Source organism: Chlorocebus sabaeus, chromosome 13, assembly GCF_047675955.1.
Source record: "Chlorocebus sabaeus isolate Y175 chromosome 13, mChlSab1.0.hap1, whole genome shotgun sequence".
NCBI classification, from domain to species: Eukaryota; Metazoa; Chordata; class Mammalia; order Primates; family Cercopithecidae; genus Chlorocebus; species Chlorocebus sabaeus.
In genome coordinates, this window is record NC_132916.1 from 75685009 (window position 1) to 75699560 (window position 14552).

The 14552-nt window shown below is 35.6% G+C and overlaps 1 protein-coding gene across 1 annotated transcript in view; it reads left to right on the forward strand.

Annotated features, from left to right (window-relative positions):
* ADGB (androglobin) overlaps positions 1-14552 on the forward strand; it is a 248133-nt gene that overhangs the window by 162500 nt on the left and 71081 nt on the right. Inside the window, exons 23-26 of the mRNA XM_008006725.3 lie at positions 2375-2468; positions 6320-6454; positions 6980-7133; positions 14024-14211. Of these exons, the coding sequence (XP_008004916.3) occupies positions 2375-2468; positions 6320-6454; positions 6980-7133; positions 14024-14211 (571 nt within the window). The remainder of the gene's footprint in view (positions 1-2374; positions 2469-6319; positions 6455-6979; positions 7134-14023; positions 14212-14552) is intronic.

Sequence of the window (14552 nt, forward strand, 5' to 3'; positions counted from 1 at the left end):
ATTTGAGTCCTCTAAATAATGAAATTATTTGAAATCAGGAAGTATGTCCAATACACTGAGTGTCTTGTTCCCAGGATTGGCACAGTGCCTGGTGCATTATAAGCACACAATAAATACTTGCTGAAAGAATGAGTGAAAAAATGAAAGAATGATCAGCTTTGTTTTCCCAATCTATTGCAAATTCTTTTAAAACAGGGAACTGATCTTTTTCTGTATATATCCCAACTACCTAGCACTGTGCTACCTCAGTCAGCCTCAGCTAAGTCATGATATTTTCACATTTCCAGATGATTTTTCAAATGAATGAATAATTAAGTGAATGAATAAACTAATGCATAATAAAGAAGCCACCATGTAGGTCCACAGGGACATACATCTAGAAGGCATAAACTGCATTTTAACTGTATTCTTAAATTTATTAAATCAGATACATCTATGCATACGAAATCAAATAGTTTTGCCAGAAGGTCTATTTTATCAGCTTAAAATAAAACATGGCAGATGCAAAACTCATATTCAAGCATTTTCGGAGACTGAGGTGGGCAGATCGCTTGAGCTCTGGAGTTCAAGACCAGCCTGGGCAACACAGGGAAACCATGTCTCTACAAAAAATATAAAAATTAGCTAGGCATGGTGACATTTGCCTATAATCCCAGCTACTTGGGAGGCAGAGGTGGGAGGATTACTTGAGCCCAGGAGGTGGTGGTTGCATTGAGCCTGAGCTGAGATCACACCACTGCATTCTAGCCTGGGTGACAGGGTGAGATCTTGTCTCAAAAAAACAAAAAACAAAACACATATATTCAGTTCTTTTCATTCTGTAGTTTTTGCTGACATTTTGATAGGAGAAGCCTTACCTCTAATAGAATTCTTTACATATATTGAGACATTTTCTTGTTAAAAAAAAAAAAAAAAAAAAGGATCTATTTAAAACATTTAATGATAATGTTTAAGCCATAAAAACATCAGATACACAATGGTTTAAAAACCCTAAATTACATAGTTTAATGACAGTTGTCTAATTTGATGTTTTATTTTCCTCCCATTATGAAACATATGCATTCATCAAACTCAATATAGGATGTCTTGGTTTATTTTGTGCTGCTATAATGGAATACCAAAGACCAGGTTACTTATAAAGAACAGAGATTTATTTTTTACAGTTCTGAAGGCTGAAAAATCCAAAATCAAGGACTTTGCGTCTGGACAGAGTCTTTATCCCATGAGGAAGGTGGCAGGGTGAGAAAGCACGTTCGTGAAAGAAAGAGAGAGAGAAAGAGGGAGATAAAGGAGGGATTGAGAGAGTCAGAACTCATCCTTTTATCAGGAAGCCACTTATGAGATAACTAACCCACTCTTTCAATAATTACATTAATTCATTCATAAGGGCATAGCCCTCATGAGCTAATCACCTCTTAAAGATTCCACTTCTCAATACTGTTACTTTGGGAATTAAGTTTCTAACACATAAAGTTTGGGAAATACATTCAAACCATGCATATGGTCCAATACGCTTTTATTGTACATATATGTTGTAAAATTTTTCATATAATGATTTTACTTCCCTTTTTAGAGACTGAAAATATGGGCAGTTCAGTAATGTACTTCATAGAGTTTGTGTTCAACTATTCAAAATGTTTTTCTAAATAGTGTTTGCATTTTTTTCACTCAACATATATTTATTGAATAACTCTTGATTGCACAGTAATGTTACATATTTTGGCCTTATAGCAGTCAATAAAACAGACAAAATTTCTAGTCTGATGAATTTTGTATTCTAGTGAGAGTAAACATATAATAGACAAGTACATATATGAAGATATCAATTTTAGATTCTGGTAAATACCATGAAGATATTAAGATAGGATAATTAGAAAAAGAATGTTAGTGTCTGATACAGTAAATTTGAGGCTCTTAATATGGATTCACATTTTCTTGGCAAATTATCTACTTTTAAACCATTTACAGATAATGCAGTAGATAGAACTCTATTAAAATCCTATTAGCCATTGTTCTTTAGAAAAATTGGATGGATTACTTTTTCTGAGATAAGACCTGTTACAAAAAAAAGTTTTAGTGTGACAGAGATTGCCGCATGTAAACCCTTTGATGACTACCTTAAATTAGGTCAAGCAATATTTTAAGACTTTAAAAATGAAGGGAAACAGCATAATACAATGAGCAAAGCTCTTCTACAAACTAGAAGTTTGTAGCTCATATTTTAAACCTAATTTTTCTGCTAATGAAGCCTATGACTTTGAATACCACCTTACTTGTGAGTTTCAACTTCATTTGTGAAGATGAAGACTTTGAACAAGATGATCTTTCAGGCATCTTAAAGCTTAACGTTGTTATTATTTATTATTATTTTTAGACACAAAAGAAAATATCAGTGTTGCAGATACTCTTCAAAAAGTTTGGGCTATATTGGAAATGAATTTAGAACAGTATGCGGTTTCTCTCTTAAGGTAAAGCAGTCAAATGATATTTTTATTGCAGTATATTGTCCTTTTGTCAAAGTCCAGTTTGAATACTACCATATTTGTTGAGTGCTCCCCAGTCACTGCAGCTGGAACCACACCATTACTTTGGACCTTCCACAATATTTTCTCTGAAACATTTCTATGGTACTTGTTACTTTTTGTTTATGTTTTAATTGCACGGAACTAAAATTCTAAGCAGAAAACCTCTAGGAGCAGAACAAAATTTCCTTAAAACTTACGGTGCTGAGAAGACAAAAATTAAAGTTTAGGACCTGGTAAGGGATGAGATCCCAGTTAACAAATAGTCAGATGAAATCCTTGGAGGGCAACACTTTCTAAACAGGGGCAAGGCCTCGGTAGATTGAACCTTAGAAAAACCGCATTCTAGCCATAACTCATGTCCAACAGTCAAGCTAACCTGAACAAAACAGAAAAAAATTACACACCCACCCACCTCCCCCCCTATATATATACACACTGTACATTATGGAAAATATGTGGAACCATACCCTCTGGTTATTTAGATTTCAGAGGTGGCAGAAGAAAAAAACATCTAAACATGACTGTTACGAAAATGAGCAAGAAAATAAATAATAAAAAAGAGAAAATAGACTAAAAGTTTGAGTATTTAATTAATAAAACACAGACAAATGGAAAGTACATCAATGAACATTTTAATAACCAAAATTAGGAACTCATTAATGAATTTAACCACAGATTAGGCATAGTAGAAGAAGAGTTTAGTGAACTGGGTAATATATCAATAAAAAGTATCCCAAGTGAAGCTAAGAGAAAATGAGTGGAAAATAGCATAAGGGACTTGTGGGGTATTCTCAGAAAGCTTAGTGTGTAAGTAATTGGAGTGACAGAAAGTACAAAGATAACAGGTGAGAACCTTCCTAAACTGATAAAAGACATCAATTTACATTTTCAGGAGACTCTGCAGACCCCATGCAGATTACTTGATTAATCTTTACTCCAGAACCCATTTCCTAAAAGGGTTATACTTTCGCCTAAAGTTTTAGTTGTTTGAATGCATATAAGGAGCACAAACCCTCTTTTCCAACGTGCTTTTGTATTTTGGGGCTACCAGGAGGAGATCTGTAGGTCAGATCCTACACCTAATTTTCATGAAAACGATGTGCTAAAAAGTGAGCGCTCCTATTAGGGAATAGGATCAGTACAACAGAGAGGTGTATTTGAAACACTAACATAATACCTTCAGGAGGTTGTTGTTCTTCTCCATGTGATTTTTCCACTACAGTCAAGACCATTTCACGGAATCTCAGCTTACAGAGGCCATGCTCTTTCAATGCTTTGAGTTCTGATATGATACAGAGGTCATGCTCTTTCAATGCTTTGAGTTCTACATATGCATTTCTTGGACAGATAAAACCAAAAAGTCTGTTATTTAAACTCAAATGCCAGTGGCATCCAAAGCTACCTTATCCTAGCAGGCATTAATTCTATGGTTAAGAGCACATAATTTGACACAAGACCTGAAGTTAACCCCAGCTGTATTAATTATTGTTATCTAAGATAAGATTCTTATCCTCTCTAAACTTAATTTTTATATGTAGCATAGGGATAATAATATCTACTGTCTAATACTATTCCCTCATAAATCTGTAAAATTAAATTAAAGTAGACAGGTACACTTAGCACAATGCCACAGATTGAATCATTACAGAAAAGTAGCCATTGTAAACATTGGTATTGTCATTACTACTACGTGTGGAAGTTTGAGGTTCTGAAGCCTAGCCTTTCATTTGCAACTCTGAAGGGGAAGAACTTTCCCCAAGTCAACGGGGAAGATTAAGTTTACCAATTTATGATTTAGTCTTAAGATTGAATCCCATTTGAATCCCATTTCATCTTTTTTTTTTCTTTAGACGGAGTCTCGCTCTGTCGCCCAGGCTGGAGTGCAGTGGCACAATCTGGGCTCACTGAGAGCTCCGCCTCCCAGGTTCACACCATTCTCCTGCCTCAGCCTCCCGAGTAGCCGGGACTACAGGCTCCTGCCACCAGGCCTGGCTAATTTTTCGTATTTTTAATAGAGACATGGTTTCACCGTGTTAGTCAGGATGGTCTTGATCTCCTGACCTCGTGATCCACCCGCCTCAGCCTCCCAAAGTGCTGGGATTACAGGAGTGAGCCACCATGTGAGGCCGAATCCCATTTCATCTTAACAATCCAATCCAATTGTGTGGACACACACAGAGAGAACAGACCCTCTTGTACAAGTTACTTCTGCATTCTGAGGCCTACCATAAGAAAATATGTGGGTCAGATCTTGCACCCAATTTTCTTGCAAATGATGTCTAAAAAACAAACTCCCCTATGAGGGCATCGTATCAGATAAAAATCTGACTAAATTGAAACTAATTCTTAATTAAGACTAACTCTTCCAACTCAGTCAGGTACTTCACCCTAGGTCATTCAAAATATTCTATATAGTTCATCAGGATTTTGAAAGCCTTACATTCATTAAAAGGGTGGAATGTTTAACAGGAGCAGTGACATCTGGGAAGACCAGAAATCACCCTCATTTTAGAATGGTGCAGGTCCCGTTCCAGTCAATTCCCACTGCGACTGGCTTAATTCCCATGTTGGTTGAGCCAACATCCTTGTATAGATTAGGCCAGCCCTGTGTGATTTACAGGAGCGTCCTGCGTTGACAGATCTGTACTTTATAGCTCCTAGTTAGAATTATCATACCACTGATCATCCAAACTAGGACATTAACAAGAAAAGATGGAGAACTGTTAATAATTAGTCCAGTACTGTAAGTATAAACCACAGCTATCCCAGGCAAACCAGATACATGGTTACCCTATTATTTGTCATTGTCACCATTTTAAAAGGTCTTTTAAACCCCTTCCAAGTATAATCCTGTTAGTTTCCTCCTACCAAAAGCCTATGATCAACAAAAACCTAACAAAAACCAATGATGAAATGGAGTATGTGACTTTTGTCTTCCGTGAGGACCACCATGTCTTTGCTTTCCACTGACAATCAATGAAAACTTCTGCCTTCTGAAAGACAAGAACACCTCTGGCTCTGTCTAGACCTCTAAAAGAGAACCATTTGCTATGGCTATAAGACTTCCATCCCAGCTAATACCTGAGACATTGTATATAGGGCCTTATATTCCCAGTGCTACTAAGGGCACATCCGGTTTCTGGCAGAATGGGAAGGATAAGACCCGGAAAATCCGTCACATCATCATTCCCATTATGTTCTGGAATATGTCACAGTCTTCTAGGAGGAAAACGTGGAGAAACCTCAGCTCCATAATTAGTTTAGCAGTGAATGCTCTACTCCCTTATACCCTCAGAAATCATGCAGGAGGAAAGCCAGCACTCTCCACTTGTGCATGGCCTCAGATTTTTTAAATCTATTTTTCCAAACATATTTCTCACTTTAAACTCCATTTCAGTCTCCATTCTGTACTTTAATTCCAGGCCCTTCAGTGACTCTCACCCAGTTTTGTTGCTGGTTTGCTTGCTTCTAGTTTTTCTATCCGTATAGCTTCAACTTTGGTTCTGGTTTCCCAGCTATAAACTTTACTCCTTCAATCATGGATCATGTTCTCCTTTAAGAGCCTCAGACAACCTTGGGCACCTTTGACAGATATCTTTTGTGAGTGACCTAAAATGGATCCCCATCCTTTGGCACCATGTATCAGGGACTACACAGAACCCCTTTGATCAAGATCTCAATCTAGCAAACAATGACTTGCAATATCTTACACTATTTTTATTTCTTTTTGTAAATAGAGTTTATCTTTAAAGTGGCTTTTGCCATTGATACTTAATTTATTTTTATATTTCTAGACTAATGTTTAAAAGCAAGTGCAAGTCTTTGGAATCTTATCCGTGCTATCAAGATGAAGAAACTAAGATTGCTTTGGCAGATTATACTGTGACTTATCAAGAGCAGCCACCAAATTCTTGGTTTATAGTATTCAGGTAAAGTTATTATAGAATGACAAATATGTCTCTAAATGACTTGCAGTATCTATATTTATGAATATTTATTTATGATGGTAGTAAAGGTATTAGTTTTTGGGTTGCTTTCATAAGTTAGTTAAAATTCTTCCACACTTCGCATTTTAAATGAGATATTATATAAAATTTTTATCTATTCATCAAAATATGAAGAATGTTTACTAATTATTAGAAACTTTTAGGTTTGTGATAAAAATAATATAACAAATTAATATGCTTTTAGAATAGAAAAAGATCCTTCAATTTCTAAGCAATAGCATATCTGGTAAAAGTCACAAATTACTTATAAAATTGAATTTTTAAATAAAGTTTGCATTTACTTGACAAAATAGCATATGAATAGTAATTTTTAAAAGAAAATAATATGTGTGCCTTTTAGTTATTTGGAACTTTGGAGTTTTAAAAAAAATTTCTTGGCATTGATGCGAATTTCAAGCTTCCTTTAAGATTCATGTCAAGGGAAAGTTCATGCTTTTGTAATTACAGAGAAACATTTTTGGTTCCTCAAGATATGATTTTGGTTCCCAAAGTCTATACTACACTTCCAATCTGTATCCTACACGTTGTTAATAATGACACAATGGAGCAAGTGCCCAAGGTGTTCCAAAAAGTGGTGCCTTATCTTTATACCAAGAATAAGGTAGGTATAAACTGTATTCTCCACATATGATAGAATGGCAGTGAAAAGTCACCAGCTTGTAGAGGGTCCTGAAGGGAGGGCAGAGTTGTTTTTAATCTACTTAACAGGCAAATAAGGCCCTGATCTTTCACTATAGAAATCCCATATATTTAACAGTAGGAGGCATTTAATGTAAATGCTAAAGCATTCTTCACCTCTCAATCCTCTTTCTTCTTCTCCCCAAAGAAAACATGGCAAAAAGAAAGCACTGGAAATTCTAATTATTGAAATTTAAGAAGCATATAAATTCTTAAAATAGAAATGAATCTAAAGAGCTCCTTTAGCCTTATCCCAAAACCAAATCAGATGATTGTCTTTGTTTTCCACTGGGTTTTTATTCTACTCCTGTATATTTCAGAAAATTGTGGTCACATAGCCACCAACCATCACCACCTCATTTTGAGGGCTACATAAATTCCTTCACCAGCCAGAGGTACTTGGGGACCTTTCTGTGGCTGAATGTTAGACCCTGATCTGTGACCTTCATTCAAACCACATTGCTTCTCTGTTCATTTAAATTTCATATTTGCCATTCTAACTAGTGTGAGATGGTATCCCATTGTGGTTTTGATTTGCATTTCTCTGATGGCACATTTTTTCATGTGTCTGTTGGCTGCATAAATGTCTTCTTTTGAGAAGCATCTGTTCATATCCTTTGCCCACTTTTTGATGGGGTTTTTTTTTCTTGAAAATTTGTTTGAGTTCTTTGTAGGTTCTAGATATTAGCCCTTTGCCAGATGAGTAGATTGCAAAAATGTTCTCCCATTCTGTTGGTTGCATGTTCACTCTGATGGTAGTTTCTTTTGCTGTGCAGAAGCCCTTTAGTTTAATTATATCCCATTTGCCAATTTTGGCTTTTGTTGTCATTGCTTTTGATGTTTTAGACGTGAAGTCCTTGCCCATGCCTATGTCCTGAATGGTATTGCCTAGGTTTTCTTCTAGGGTTTTTATGGTTTTAGGTCTGACATTTAAGTCTCTAATCCATCTTGAATTAATTTTTGTATAAGGAGTAAGGAAGGGATCCAGTTTCAGCTTTCTACATGTGGCTAGTCAGTTTTCCCAGCACCATTTATTAAATAGGGAATCCTTTCCCCATTTCTTGTTTTTGTCAGGTTTGTCAAATATCAGATGGTTGTAGATGTGTGGTATTATTTCTGAGGACTCTGTTCTGTTCCATTGGTGTATATCTCTGTTTTGGTACCAGTACCATGCTGTTTTGGTTACTATAGCCTTGTAGTATAGTTTGAAGTCAGGTAAAATGATGCCTCCAGCTTTGTTCTTTTGGCTTAAGATTGTCTTGGCAATGTGGGCTCTGTTTTGGTTTCATATGAGCTTTAAAGTAGTTTTTTCCAATTCTGTGAAGAAAGTCATTGGTAGCTTAATGGGGATGGCACTGAATCTATAAATTACCTTGGGCAGTATGGCCATTTTCACGATATTGATTCTTCCTATCCATGAGCATGGAATGTTATTCCATTTGTTTGTGTCCTCTTTTATTTCATTGAGCAGTGGTTTGTAGTTCTCCTTGAAGAGGTCCTTCACATCCCTTGTAAGTTGGATTCCTAGGTATTTTATTCTCTTTGAAGGTATTGTGAATGGGAGTTCACTCATGATTTGGCTCTCTATTTGTTTGTTATTGGTGTATAATAATGCTTGTGATTTTTGCACATTGATTTTGTATCCTGAGATTTGCTGAAGTTACTTATCAACTTAAGGAGATTTTGGGCTGAGACGATGGGGTTTTCTAAATATACAATCATGTTATCTGCAAACAGGGACAATTGGACTTCCTCTTTTCCTAATTGAATACCCTTTATTTCTCCTGCCTGATTGCCCTGGCCAGAACTTCCAACTCTATGTTGAATAAGAGTGGTGAGAGAGGGCATCCCTGTCTTGTGCCAGTTTTCAAAGGGAATGTTTACAGTTTTTGCCCATTCAGTATGATATTGGCTGTGAGTTTGTCAGAAATAGCTCTTATTATTAAAAAGTCAGGAAACAACAGGTGCTGGAGAGGATGTGGAGAAATAGGAACACTTTTACACTGTTGGTGGGACTGTAAACTAGTTCAACCATTGTGGAAGACAGTGTGGCGAATCCTCAAGGATCTAGCACCAGAAATACCATTTGACCCAGCCATCCTGTTACTGGGTATATACCCAAAGGATTATAAACCATGCTGCTATAAAGACACATGCACACGTATATGTATTGCGGCCCTATTCACAATAGCAAAGACTTGGAACCAACCCAATGTCCATCAATGACAGACTGGATGAAGAAAATGTGACACATATACACCATAGAATACTATGCAGCCATGAAAAAGGATGATTTCATGTCGTTTGTAGGGACATGGATGCAGCTGGAAACCATCATTCTCAGCAAACTATCACAAGAACAGAAAACAAAACACTGCATGTTCTCACTCATAGGTGGGAATTGAACAATGAGAACACTTGGACACAGGAAGGGGAACATCACACACCAGGGCCTGTCATGGGGTTGGGGGCAGGGGGGAGGGATAGTATTAGGAGATATACCTAATGTAGATGATGAGTTGATGGGTGCAGCACACCAACATGGCACATGTATACACATGTAACAAACCTGCGCATTGTGGACATGTACCCTAGAGCTTAAAGTATAATAATGAAAAAAAAAATCACACACTCTCCCCCCCCAAAAAAAATAAATAAAATAAATCTCTTATTTGTCTTTTCAGTCATTTCCTCTAAGAGAGAATCACAACAAATAATAATATATACCTAGCTGGATATGAAGAGGACTGTTTTAGCTCTGATCTTCCATTCTGTAGCTTTATGTTTTTGAACCTCTTCATTTTTATTTTTGAGTTATGTCTGTACTTGACTTCTGAGATTCATTTCAGCCTATGATTCTATACATTATTTTGTGTAAATTAGAACATACTTATCTCTTGAATACTGCTTTCGTTTAAAAGAAGGATAAATTTAAAAATGTATTAACTCCATACAAATCCTAATAGCTCTTTCATGCTGTCTTAGAGATTTTAGGAAACATTTTAAAAATAAGGGCAATTAAATTTTTGATGAAACTACTTAACCCCATTGATACATATGTGTGTGTATATGTGTATATTGTATACATATATAATCTGTGGTTTTGAAAATTTTTAAATAATTTTATTATAATTTAAAAGTTGTATGTGTTTCATTAAAACCTTAGAATGTTTTTCTATAATTTTTAATGATAGATTTTTTTACATTGCAATCAGATTTTATTAAATTTGAAGATATTATCAAATTGTAACTTGGGCTTAAATTACTTTTATTTTGTATTAAATTTGGCAAGTTTAACATTTACATTTTATAAGCAAATCTGATAAACATCAATATTTTTGTATACAGTTATCTATGTTTGGAATTATACATCTGAACATAATTTTTAAAAACTCACTTGATTAAAGTCAATGCATCAATATATTATTTTTACTTATTATTCTTGTTAATTACCTTGAAAGGGCATTTACATATCACTTAAAAACAGAATATTTTGTTAATAAAATTCAATTTCTGTACATCAAACATGTATTTACAAATTTTATTTGACCCACACAATTTCCTTTTATACTATATGTATTCTTCCCCATGTCCTAACAAATGATATCTCTAAACCAAGCTCGTCTAACCCACAGCCCATAGGCTGCAAGTTGCCCAGGATGACTTTAAATATATCCCAACACAAATTCGTAAACTTTCTTAAAACACTATGAGATATTTTTGTGATTCTTTTTCTTTAAGCTCCTCAGCTATCGTTAGTGTTAGTGTATTTTGTGCATGACCCAAGACAATTCTTCCACTGTGGCCCAGGGAAGCCAAAAGATTGGACACCCCTCCTCTAAACCTGACCTTTCTGCAGCAGAACGCCTTGGGTTAAACCAAACTGCAAAGCTAGTTCTTCACGAACAAATTTGTCCAAGCACCAGTGGATTATTTTTTGAATGTTTTTGAAGTTTGAGCTAGACTTCCTTTTGAATAGAAACAATTTATTTAATTTGTGATTAGAATTCAAAAGTCACAAAGATTAAGAGAAAGAAGATGATTTAATTTAAAGGGAGACTCTATCAGGGTTATAGTTGTCATCAAATTCTATCTATGAATTCTGTATTACTCGATAAATAGACTAATGCTAGTCTTGAATACTTCATTTTGGAAGAGATCTTTAAAGAATATTTGGTTGAGCCAAGTACAAATCTGATTGTTATTTACATCTAGCATACTTCTTTGGGTTGGGTTGGGTTTGGTTTTTGTCTTAGAAACTCCACTGTAGACCTCCCTCTCTTGATTAAGCTTGAATTTTTCAGAAGTTCTAAGTGATACATTTTGAGTCAACAATCAGAAGAACATTCTAGCTCCACTTAACTCTTATTTTTAAGTTGTAAATTGAGATTGCAGCAAACATCTTCCTATCTCATATTTTATCTCTTCTACCCTCTCACTCTAGCCAGCTCTGTTTAGAAAGAAAGTTAAGGCTGGGCGCAGTGGCTCATGTCCATAATCCCAGCACTTTGGTAGGCCAAAGCGGGTGGATCACCTGAGATCAGGAGTTCGAGACCAGCCTGGAAAACATGGCAAAACCCCATCTCTACTAATAATACAAAATTAGCCAAGTGTGGTGGCGTGTGAAGGTAGTCCTAGCTACTAGGGAGGCTGAGGCAGGAGAATCACTTGAACCCAGAAGACGGAGGTTGCAGTGAGCTGTGATCATGCCACTGCTCTCCAGCCTGGGTGACAAGAGCGAAACTCCATCTCCAAAAGGAAAAAAAGTTAAAAGTGGAGAAATTGTGGAGGAGAATATCAAGCTGTGTGAATAGAAAAATAGCTTCAGTGGTCCCTTTTGTGCTGCAGTTTTCCTCTCTTCATAATTCTTGATCTTTGAACATTTATCCAAACAACCTTTGTCTCTGCTAAAATGTGGTTCCCAGAACTGAATGCTGCCTCTGAAAGTAATTCTGACCCACAAAATGTAAAGAGGATCATTGCTCCATTGTTTTGTACCCTGTGATTGTGTCTGTCTTTTGGTACCTACAAGGCATATTGATATGGTGGACTCAGGAGACACCTCAAGAGAGAACATCTTTGGCTGATTAGATAATGTCTAAAACGCTATTGAGCAGTTATATAACTAGCAATCTTAGGTGGAAATTTTGTGGCTAATTCTGCCCAGCAGGCTCATCAAGAGGCATCCTGGCCCATATGAAATTCACCAGAGGCCTTGACATATGCCTGCATGAAATTCATAAACCCCATGTCTGCAGCCTTTACCTGATGTTGTGTCTTCTAATCTTATGAAAAAAGTAGATAAGTTTTTGTTCCCAATAAACTCATGTTGCTTTTAAGAATAGGTTTTATCTTTGAGGTTCACGTGAGACATCCTTTTTATGAGCTACAGCAGAACTTTGATAAGCACTATTATTAAACTTACTAGTCTGTGGTTTGCAGAGTATATATTCTTCTTAAGTTTGAAAAATCAGAATTGTTTACTTTATTTTTTTTCATAAACACTCAAGACCATACACTGTAATTCAGAATACTAGTCTATAGGATCCCTCAATCCTCAGTACTCAAATATAACTCTTTTACTACTGAATCCATTTAGCATAGCCAAGTTCTGTCTTGTAATCCTATCCCTGATTTAGCTTTGGATTTTCACTCACCAATATCTATCCCACCATTTAATAACTTTTTCCTTTGTAATTATTCTGAGTGGAAGGAAAAACAAAATAATTTTGCTTTGCCTCTTTAATTCATTAGTACAATAAACTCAAATAATAATAAAAATATCAACACATATGTGCATTACACTTTGCAAGTAAAAATGCTTTATTGTACTTTTTTTTTTACTTGCCCCAAACATAATGTCATAAAGTCCTTATTGGTGTTGCAATTCTCATCTCATTAGGGGGATTGGAATTCCAGCTAATATTTCTAGATGCATATGAAACTTTTTAAAAATTCATTCTGGCTTATATATGTGGATGGATGGATGGATGGATAGATAGATAGATAGATAGATAGATAGATAGATAGATAGATAGATAGATAGAATTTTTACTTCTGGAATCTAAACCTACCAGAGAGCTATCTGTGGACAGAGTACAGCTGGAAGACAAATCTATCTTTTTATTCTTTATTAGGAGCATCTGGAATTATAATCTCAGAGTTACTTTGAACATTTACATCTGTTATGATATCATGCTTTTGATTCACTGACTTCTTAGCCAGCTATCCAATTATGTTAAACCAAGCTCTTCCCCATCATAAAGTAAGCCATTCCCAGGCTCTTGAGCTTCCCCTTTTCTACTATCTAAAGAACTCATCCTCAATCACACATCTGCGTTCTGTGGAAGCAAATCAGCTATTAATTTTATAGTTTTACCTGTCATATCAACAGAATACATTTCTTTGAACTCTTCTGCCTTTCTTACTTCAGTATTCCAGAAAGATGGATCTGGGAGACAGGAAAATCAAGTAAGAAGCTTTTGGGCTACTCTGGGATGCTGCAATGATAAGAATTTGCTGTGGGAGGCATTACAAGAGGACATAGTAATCATCTATTGTGGTTAAGCACTTTATTTTATAGTTAAGGAACCACACGAAGGAAAATATCAGTTTATTGTTGTCCTGAAAACTTTGTAGGATAGTGCTTTCTAGGAGAAATTCCAAACATAATCCTAGTGATTCTATATTTATTAAGAGATCTTGGGACCTATAGATAATATCATAATAATAAGACATTTAGTACTATTAGATATGATACATTTGAGAGAATAATAACGTAATTCATTTCTGTGTAATTTATCTTTCTTATAGAAGGGATATACTTTTGTGGCAGAAGCATTTACAGGTGACATGTATGTAGCAGCCTCACGATGGAAACTGCGTCTCATTGGTTCTTCTGCTCCACTGCCATGCCTGTCTCGAGACTCTCCATGTAATACCTTTGCTATAAAGGAAATCCGAGATTACTACATACCCAATGATAAGAAAATTTTATTCAGGTACAAGTATATGACAGAAGGGGAAAGGCATTTCTAAAAAAATATTAATATTTTAGGATAAAAATAAATTCTGCAGTAAAATCCTGAGTCGGTTTTGAACTTCAAATTTTATATTCTTTTTGGAAACAATTAATTGAGTGTAATGTGATTATGTGGGTGTTATGTAAGATTAAGCCTGTATGACTACATATAATAGTAATGAGATTTCCTTAGTCTTCATTCTACTTGACTTTGATTAAAGATTCTTCATGACATGGCTTCCTCTTACTACTTTCTTACTCTTCTGCTCCATCTCTGGCTAGTATTTTGTGGGGGTTTCTTTATCAACCAACTCAGTCTTC